This window comes from Labeo rohita, chromosome 14 (assembly GCF_022985175.1).
Source record: "Labeo rohita strain BAU-BD-2019 chromosome 14, IGBB_LRoh.1.0, whole genome shotgun sequence".
NCBI classification, from domain to species: Eukaryota; Metazoa; Chordata; class Actinopteri; order Cypriniformes; family Cyprinidae; genus Labeo; species Labeo rohita.
This window is the reverse complement of record NC_066882.1, coordinates 32,740,848-32,751,172: the sequence shown is the minus strand read 5'-3', so window position 1 is coordinate 32,751,172 and position 10,325 is coordinate 32,740,848. Positions and strand designations below refer to the sequence as shown.

The following is a 10,325-nucleotide window of genomic DNA, read 5'->3' as shown; positions in this document are numbered from 1 at the left end:
GTACTTTCTGTTCTGTTTTAATTTGAATGACTTACTACTGGAAATTGTTTCATGAGACAGGTTCAGGTGTAGCTTATAAATTTCTTCTTCTGAATAAAATTTTCAAAGGCCTTTTCTCACTAAACACAGCACGAAAAATCAAACGATTCACTGATGACCTTTGAACATTCTCATGTCAGAAATAAAAGTTTTTAAAAAATTAATCATGTTATGATGTTCAAGTAAAGTAAAATTATTTACTGTTATTTGTATGTTTGAATTTGATCAAAGGTCAACAGCAAAAACACTGGTAAATAAAGTAATATTAAACACCAATTATATCTGCATTATTTATTGTATTATTATTTCTTTTTGGTTAGGTTTACATAAAACACATTGCTTGCATTGTTCTGTGTTTTTATATTTACAGAAATACTTCACATGTGCAGCATAAAGAATAGAGCATACAGCCTAATATTAAATAGCATGTCTGCCAGTTTTGTTCTGACCTACTGAGGAAGAAAAAAAAAGAAAACATTACAATAAATCGTAATAAACCAGTGGTGATTAAATCTAACAAACGCTCATGTCACATCAAACCGTGGCAAATTTTATATTTTATATTGTTATACTTTGTTCTCAAATTGTTAACAACATCAGCATTTCATGACTATATGCTTGTATTTTCACAAAGTACCACTCAAATGAGAAAACATTATTACAATCTTACCGATCTTACCGGGTAAGGAGAAAAACTTTTCTCTTTTGAAAACTGGCTGATTATTTACTTGCTCAAAATTTGATTTCAGATCATTTTTAACCCAAAAAAAAGTTACAAACTGCAGCTTAAAAAAATGGTTTCACAAACACAGGTTATCTACTTATCCAAAAGGGAAGCATCCATTCATTCCCTTTTGGAAGGAAACTCAGTTACCTTGGTAGTTTCCTCCACCTGGAAGATACAGTCTGTCCAAAGCATGTAGGTCTGCCCTGGTTTCTCCCCCCAGGTGAACATGCCTAGAACACTTCCCCTGGAATGTGTCCAGGACATTCTGTCCAAATGTCTGAACCACTTCAGCTGGCTCCTGTCAGTGTGGAGTAAGAGGGGCTCTACTGCTCTACCTCTCAGACACACAAGCTTCTCACCCTCAGCTTAGCACCAACATCCTGTGGATGAAAACTCACTGGGAACAAGCTAGACTTACTACCAAGAATGCAGACACAGCTTTTGTTAGAAAAAGTCTGGAGGACTTAAATGCAGGTCAAACAAAAGAGAAAGTTTATTCTGAACTTCAGAACACAAAGCCAGCAAAAGAGTGAAACACAAAAGTCAGGCGGTGTGGCAATCTCAGCACACACATCCACTGAGACAGAGAGCTGAGAGGAATGACTGGAAAAGTCCAGTTTAGCGCTCCCAATCCAGCCTCACTGCGCACATACGAAATAATGACACATTACAGAAGTGTTAGAGAAGTAAACATAAACAAGCACATCCACGGCAGAAGAACACGTAAGACACGCCAAAAAGAAGACAAGGACAGGAAATAAATAGGCAGTGGAAATGAGTAACAGGTGTGGGCTGATCGAGTTAGCGCTGATTGCTCCACCACGTGAGGGTGACAATGACAGGATCAAAACAAAACCCACGTGCAACTGACAGTGACAGCGCACGGGTACGGCAGGATAAAGTCGGAGAAGGTACCGATCATGACAGCTTCAGCGCAGTTGTATAGGCATTGGATGACAAGCACAAGTGGCAGTGGTATGCTCCCATAATGCCCTCCATTAGACACTCTGTATATTGCAGTTGAAAATCACAAAACACATTTAGACTGGACAAGGAAATGGAATCCACATTTTTTCTCTTCCAGCCCAGGGGGGATGATTGACCAAATTGGTCTCTAGCATAGACCTTCCCAGGCTGGCTGAGAGGTGGGATTCCTCGATAACTGAAACAAAGTCTCCTTTTTTAAAAAACAGGAGCCATGATACCGGTCTGCTGACAAGGATGAAAAGGAGCTGCAGCAAATGCTATCGTCTTAAGGGAGGCTTTAGTCTATACACAACCTGAAGCTCAGAGACAACTTCTGGGCCAGAAGCAAACTTAGGCATAGCCTCCATAGCTGTGATATGATTCAGTAATTAAAACCACCATCTACTGGCAGTTTTAGTTTAATTTTTAAAGTATCTTCTTTTCCGTTATTTAAATCATTTCATGTTCTGTATTCAAAATGTTGTACTCAAAACATTAATCTCAACATGAATTTATGAATCTAACTGCACGTACGCCACCTCTGAGCCTCATTACACATCTGAAAATACACCCACAAGACACTTTTGTGTTTTTCTGTGCACCTCTGTAGTACAAATTATTTTTGTTAATACCGATTTTATTTGATTGGTAGCTTATTCTTATTCTGTTGTTTTAATTAGAAATAGTAACAATAAAAAGGCTTATAAAACATATTTTTTTAAAAACTAAAATTAAAAAAAATGCCATTACAAAGGCAAAAACAAAATTCCCCTCTAATTCACTTTAAGGAGTCTAATATCAGCTCGTAATGGGAAGGCAAATGTTTAATCAGATTTTTTGATTATTGATTAGAAGGTGCTCCTGAAATTTTGACTGTGCTCCTAAATTTTTTAAGTTAGAAGCACAAGTGCTCCTAAAAAGAAAAGTAAGCGTAGAGCCCTGATGGATTTATTGCATTTTGGGGAAAAAAAAAAAAAAAAAATCAGTTTTTATAATAAATCTCTGAAAATTAAAATCTGGATTTGAATTTTTAATGTTATTATAACCTAAAGATGCTATGTGAAAGTTTGAAACACAAAATAGTGGTTTTCATCTTGCCACTTTCTTGGTAAAGAAAACACATTTTTACTTAAATTAATCAAAATGGATTTATAGCGTTTTGGAACCAAACTCTTCACATATACATTAAACCAATGTAAATTTCCTTTTTCACCCAGTTACCACTTAGTGTGATGATGATGATGAAATGAATTGTTAGAATTCTTAGGTAGCTGTAATTGCCCAGATCTGATGTACAGCCCCACTGATGTGAAGCATGGAGGGACTCCCAGCATCTTCTGAGGTGTGAGTCGACTTTACGTTCCACTTTTTCCACTGCTGTAAGTGGGACCTCATACACTCATACACTGAACTTAAAATTTCAGCTTCAAGTTATTGTTGTTATTGCTTATTTGCATTTTTGAAAACTTATGAATAAATTTGCAGCTTTCTCTAACCTACACATGTGACGTGGATCTGATTTTGCATCACACTTGAAGAAACTTCCATCCGGCTAAATTGAAAATTATGTTACAGCATTTTTAACAAGTCTTGACTAGTTTGATGTCTAATTGATATCATGATACTCGCTGGGTAATAAGATTTTAGTTTTAAGGACAAAATTTAGAATTCTAAGGTTCTATCTGTTTTCTGAGCACTTTTGAGATACTGAGCATCAAAGTTTGTGTTCCATAGATTTCTGCACATAGAACCATTTTTGTTCTGTAAAAAAGGGCCAAAATGTACACAGCTTACAAAAGAAACATCACATAATGTAAATAAGTTGTCACCGAATAAGAATATGTGAATAACAAAATTCTGACAAAAATGTCACATAGAACCAACCATCATTGGAAGTATGTGATCACATTTCTGGTTTGAATTTTCCTTCTTCTTCTGCTTTTTCTCTCTTTTTTGATTCATTAAAACATCAAGACTTTGCTATCATTGTGATTTTTTTTTTTCTAAGCTTAAAATAATATTATAAAATGTATAGTTTCGGTCCTTGATTCTAATTAAGCTGCTTTCAAAGCTGTTGTAAATTACTCTACAAACACACACCTTTTTTTCATGTCTGTGTGTTGCTCAGCAACCACTGCAACCACAACCGTCTCTGAGGAACTACACTGTTTGGTGGAAAGATAATGCCTCTTGGCTGTTATAAATTCACTGTGAACAGCTTCTTTGGGCTTATTACTTTAATACAAAATATTATGGGAGTAGTTCACCCAAAAATGAAAATTTGCACAATAAAAACATCACAATAATCCATGAGTAATCCACACCACTTATACATGATGATGTAATACAACACAAAAATATGTTCTGCTTTCCATACACAGATGACAGCAAAAATGTCTGTATAATGTTATATTTGATATTTGATTGTAGGTGGCACAGGTCTGTAATTCTCAGTTCTGCTTCTGGGGAACACATGTTGTGTGTCTCCCTTATTTAACACACCTGATTCAGTTCATCGACTGGTTAGCGGATAGTTCACTTAACTAAACTGAGTCAGATAAGAGACACACGCAACATGTAATTAACTAATAAAAAATGTCATCAGGCACTTTGGGCCCATTAGAAAAGTCCAATATAAAATCAATTTTGTGTTAACATAATTCTGTAGTCCACAAGAGGGCAATACTGATGTGTAGCTGAATTTGACTGTCTAAAGTTGCTCACATTTACAACCTTAGATATCTGTTCCTGTGGATAAAATCAAGCTTTGATCATGCAGTATCTGTAAACACAGAGCTCAGAGAACATGTGGGCAATATTAGTGACCATATTAGAACTGTATGTGGACACGCTAAACACGAGGCTATCGGTGGCAACACAATTACGATGCTTTTACCAAAACCTACACTGTAAGAAAAGGACTAAATACACTGAAGGGATCTTCTGTACTGGTTTTTCATTTTGAATTATGCATCGCATTGTGTAGTGCTTTAGGGTTGAAGGAAATATCTGTAAACTAGTGCAAAATGTAGTGGTAATTTTCTGCCAGGACTTAGGACATTATAATTTCTTTCTTTCTTTCTTTCTTTAGTGATTGATAATAAAACAGTCTGCTAACTAAATACTTACTTAACCAGAGGTACAACAAAAAGAAACATTAAAAAAGGCATATTGCACTTACATAAACGTATGTAAAAGCACTGAGAAAATGTCATTATAGTAACAGCTGTCATTACTAAAACATTACTGTAATCGACAGTTCACCACTTTTTAATTGTCACTTTTTGCATATGTACATCGTCTTATAATATTAACAGCTTTATTAAATTTACAGAGCTGGCACAGACATTTAGGCAAAGACCAAAAACCAATATTATCTACAAATACACTACAGAACAAGCACCACAGCAATAAGATTATCATCAGTCTGAGTAAAACTGACTGCTACTGTCGGCTTCGGTCCAAATACTGCAGTGTCATCCATAGATTCACACACAGTCTCACTACCAGTAAAACAATGGGGAAAACATCTCAACATCACAGAAGAGGTTTCTAGAAAATAGTTTGCAAAAGCACTTTCGGTATGAGTACCAACACAAACATAAAACCAGTCCAGTAAAAAATCAGACACAGAATAAAAAAGGTAAATGCTTAAAATATGACTTCAACACAGCACCAACATCATCTTCTCCAGGCACACTGATCGTATCCATCTGCCACTTCTGGAAATATGAAATCACAACGCTATCAGACATATATAAGTACAACACAGCTTCCCTGCCACCGTTATGCATCATATGTAACATTTCTCCAGCAAAGTCCTCTCTTTGACATCATATTGTAGCTAAAAAAAATGAACTATTTTAATAGACCTGTGGATGCAGTTGTTTGGGTGTGATTTCAGCTTCTTTTATCACAGAAAGTTCTAACGCCCCCTAGTATCAGAAGTTGGTTAAATCTGCAATGTGCCCTGTTGTACCAAATTTTGTTAAATACGAACGGCACATTCTGTCGTCATACACTCACCCTCACGTCTTTCTGCAGAATCTTTCTTCTCACGGTTGACGGATCGATTGTTGTAGTAATAGGGGATCTTGCAAAATGTGCCCCTTTTTATGCTCTCTTAACTGATCGAAGACCGCGACTTAAACTAGCTGTGTAGTTGTGAAATAAAACTGTCTCTGTAAAACATCTCTGGCACTTTTAGCCTAAATCCCCCTGTGATGATCAATGCAATTCAATAACATCTCCACAGTGTTTTTTTCTGTTTCTTCATCTCATTTGTATGTTCTCTGCTTTCTTGTCTTTACCTGTGAAGTCTCGTCCAGCTAAATAAAAATGTCTTCACTTAATCTAATTTAAAGGAGGATCTGGAGGTAAAGATGGGAAACGAGGGGGAAATGCAGTTCTGTTTCTCTGTTTCTATCTGTGTCAACAACATGCACTTCAAGATGCAAACAAAGAGAGAGAAAGAGAGAGACAGGATGTATGTGGTGACAGGGATGCTCTATCACAGGATACATTACCATTTTCCCACCTTGTTCGTTTACAATATTGTCAAACATACAAGAATCTTCAACATTCATCACAGAACCGATGTGCTCCTCATTCACCTGAAGGCTTTTACACGGCTACTGGCCAAAAATAACTGACTTTTTGTTTGCAGAGCTCAAATTGTGGCCTGTTAGATTACTGAAAACACTTCTTTACTGCTTTAACCCTTTGGGCAGAATCTAAGACTTCTAGAAAAATCTATATAATATTGATTCGTTGTGTGGGACTCATGTGTGCAACATAAAGATCTGAAATCAAATGTTACGTACGAACAAGTTCACACACAAAAGGAATGACGCCACGGTGCAGCATTAATTCATAAACTCAAACTTCAGCCGTTCGTCCTGATATCTGACTCCAGATGAGCTAAAACTACATTCTGTAATGTTCAGAGACATTTTGCGTGCTTTTGCTATTGTTGCAGAAATTGTCTTATTTTTTGAAGTGCTTATTTCCTGCCCTGTTTCATCATTTCCTGTTCAAGGGACAAATATCACATGCGTGTAGTAATTGCCTGAGATACAATGCATGCAGCACAATGGAATCGCTTTCTGTTTATCATGGGGCCATCAGCCGAGAGACGTGCGAGATGCGTCTGTGTGAAGCGGGCAAAGACGGGAGCTATTTAATTCGAGACAGCGAGAGCGTTCCCGGGGCCTACTGCCTTTGTGTTCTGTAAGTCCTCAAGAAATCTCTGCATTTTCTTATTTAGGCTCAAATGTGTCTCTCAAGTTAAACAAGCTAGAACAACAACAAAAAAACATTGTTGTGAAAATACTTTTCACTCAGAAATTGCTAGTAAATTCCACAAAAAAGGGAAATAGCACATTAAATGAAATATGACATTTTGAAGTAGAAAAACTGAAAAAATATGTTCATGTACAAAGAAATAATTTTTGTTTTTTTTGTAATGTGTAAATGTAAAACCATTTTTACAGTGTAGCCTGATGTTCAGAGCTTTTGTTTTGACCGGGTTTGATTTGCCGCCACAGGTGTAATGGTTTCGTCTACACGTACCGGCTCCAGAGAGACGCGGCGGGCTCCTGGGCGGCTGAGGTGAGGGACAAACATCAAACATATAAAGACGCAAACCAAAAATAACCCCATACACAACAGCAGATATTGACATTAAAAACACTCTAGCTTTGAATTGTCCTGAAATTGTCTTCTTTGAACTTTTGTATTTCAGGCACTTACATGATTAATAATCAGCCCAATCATAGTAATTAATATCTGTATAATTAAGAAATGGTAGTATTTGTGTGTTTCCTCATTTGTAAGTTAGATATTTGTCTTTTGTAAATTGAATAAAAGCATTTGCTCCAAGAAAGCAAGATTGCGAATGAGTCATTCTCAGGAAGCCATTTGTGCCTGAGATTTTCAGAAAAACAGATTTATTATTATTATTATTATTAATAACATTTGCTCATTATCTGAGTTTGTGATTTTTCTGAGTTTGTGAAAGAAGAGAAAGAAATAGTAAGAGCCCATGACATTTCTCTTGAAAAACGTGCTTTGTGCCTACATTTGACATTGTAGAACAATGCATATATAAAAGGGACACACAAATTGGCTGATATTTTAATGAAAAGCAACCATTTAAAGATCGTTTCTTCTGCATGTGTAACGAAGTTTGATATTGCTTAAATCTATCAGTGATAATTACACCACACAGCTGTGTGTTTCCTGAGAGTGACTCAAATTTATAGAGCTATAGAAATAGATCGTCTGGATGGCTTGAGATTGAAAAGAGCGATTATACCGAGAGAAATCTGTCAGCACTATCATCGCCCTCAGATATGAGCTGTTTTATAAAGCTAACATCTCAACCTGAAACTACATGACACTACAGCTACAGATCTGATACAGATGATGAAAACAATACGGGCAATGTCATGTTCTTACGCTAAACACACAAATTTCGAATTCCATAGAGCTGAAGTGGTTGGAATAATTTTAGTTGATCTGTTCAAGTTCACCAGCTCCTTGCAAACTGATTACATTGATGTTTTTCTACATTCCTACATTTTTACACTGATGGCAACTACTGTTGCTAGCCGAAGTGTTACAACATTGTTGTTTATTTATTCACTTCTATTTTCACAGACAGCACCAGGTCAGACAAAACGCTTGTTCAGAAAAGTCAAGAACTTGATCAGCGCCTTTGAGAAACCGGACCAGGGCATCGCCGTTCCTCTCCTCTACCCCGTCACTGTCCAGAAGCCCTGCTAGAATGTTCCTCGTGAGCATCAGCTGTAACCCTACAAAAACTACAAGCATGTGGACAATCTTACTGTATGATCGTACGTTTAATGCAATTTCATGATCTCACGTGAATTTATGTATATATAAAAGAATTTGTATAAAAGCAAAATCAAAAACCTCATTTTGTAAAGTGTTTTAATGTGGGAAACTGACAACGCTTCATCTATAATGTATTTGATATTGAGATGGAACAAATGAAGATTTTTTTTTTTTCTTTTCTAAAACCATTAGCCCTGTCCTGGGGTTATTCATTTATTCAGGTTTATTGTCATTACTAAACCTGCGTATCATAATTTCATTCACATCTCAACAAGTTTGGACTTCCCTAAAGCATCATTTTAATTTGCATCTGAATAGATAGCTGAATAAATTCTGGTAATGTTATTTTTGTGGTGCCCTTTAATAACTCACACATCATTTATTAGGCTACAAGTTCATTACAATAATTCTCAATAATTATACAGAATGTTTTTTGGTTCAGTGTCTACTCACAAGATGATGCTTAGCTGTAAAAAAGAAGATAACTGTTTAGCTCTGAGTAATTGTAAGTCTTAATTTAGATCAGTGGTTTTCAAACCGATCCTGGAAGCACCCCCGCCCTGTACATTTTGTATGTCTCCCTTATCACAAACACCCAATTCATGTTGTGCAGCCTCTACTAACAAGGTGATGAGCTGAGACATACAAAATGTGCAGGACCAGTTTGAAAACCACTGATTTAGATCATATGAACATGTTTTTTTTGGTTGTTGTTGTTGTTTGTTTGTTTGTTTTGCATGGACAGAGTAAGAACATAAAGAGCTAAAGTGTTTCAAATGCATGTACACAGTTCAGTCAAATGATAATTGTTGCCTTCGTTAACACTGTTAAAATTAAAAGCACACAGTAAACATTAACAACCCTGAAATAAGTGTGAGCAGTTTATCTGTCGGTTGCAAAGTTACATTCATTACTATTCGTGCCTAATAATAGAATATTAGAAATGTATTTCAAATGAAAATAAAGACTCAGCATAAATGTAAGTGCCTGTAGTTTAGTGTGAGGGGTATGTTTCAATTAAAACTATTATGCTTATGGAATAAACCTATAATGATAGGAATACCAGTGTGTGTGTGTGTGTGTGTGTGTGTGTGTGTGTGTAAACCCAGAGCTTATATTGGAGGTTTGCATATTTAATTAGTTCATTATAAATTATTTAACATACTTTAGACATACATAGACATCTTGGGACTATTCTATAAAGCTACTTTGCAACAAAACTTTTAAAAATAAGATGAATATGAAAGTGCAAGTAATTGAAAAGGATATTACAATGGTTAAACTTAATTGATCATGTTTATTAAAAATAAAGATTAATAAAGTATATATATATATATATATTAGTATACTGTTGAATAGAAGTATCACACACTAGCCTGATTCTTTAAAACATGGCAGAAAGGAGGAGCCGATCCATGCTCCATAAAGCCTGAAGATGCAGCCAGTAGAACATAGTCCCAATCTTTTCAATGTGTTTTAACAGCCTATAAACACTAAGGTGGTAAAAGTCCTTGCTTTCTAATACTAAGAAGAGTGTTACCCTCAAAACAAAACACTTTAGTAGGTGCCATTAACAGTGTGTGTTGTTTTTGAGCAACAGTGAACAGATGAGGACAGAATTAGCTTTTTGTGGTTAAAAATACTTTTACAGTAATAGTTAGCTTGTGCTGAGAGGAGTTGAAAACACCAGTATTAAAGTTCAAATGTGTAATTTGGCATAAGGGAAAGTTATATT

At 35.8% G+C, this 10,325-nt stretch overlaps 1 protein-coding gene across 1 annotated transcript; it reads left to right on the top strand.

Moving 5' to 3' along the window:
* Positions 1-6,794: 6,794 nt before the first annotated feature.
* Positions 6,795-8,669, top strand: sh2d1ab (SH2 domain containing 1A duplicate b). The gene is made up of 3 exons (XM_051128099.1): positions 6,795-6,961; positions 7,279-7,342; positions 8,393-8,669. Exons 1-3 carry the CDS (start codon positions 6,825-6,827, stop codon positions 8,516-8,518), a joined length of 327 nt encoding a protein of 108 aa, XP_050984056.1. The 5' UTR covers positions 6,795-6,824; the 3' UTR covers positions 8,519-8,669.
* Positions 8,670-10,325: the final 1,656 nt, after the last annotated feature.

What these genes read in the sequence shown, in the direction of transcription:
- sh2d1ab (XM_051128099.1), top strand. Translation starts at nt 6,825, where the DNA reads ATGGAATCGCTTTCTGTTTATCATGGGGCCATCAGCCGAGAGACGTGC. An exon ending in GCCTACTGCCTTTGTGTTCT is followed by an intron (nt 6,962 to 7,278) that starts GTAAGTCCTCAA and finishes TTGCCGCCACAG; the next exon opens with GTGTAATGGTTTCGTCTACA. An exon ending in CGGGCTCCTGGGCGGCTGAG is followed by an intron (nt 7,343 to 8,392) that starts GTGAGGGACAAA and finishes CTATTTTCACAG; the next exon opens with ACAGCACCAGGTCAGACAAA.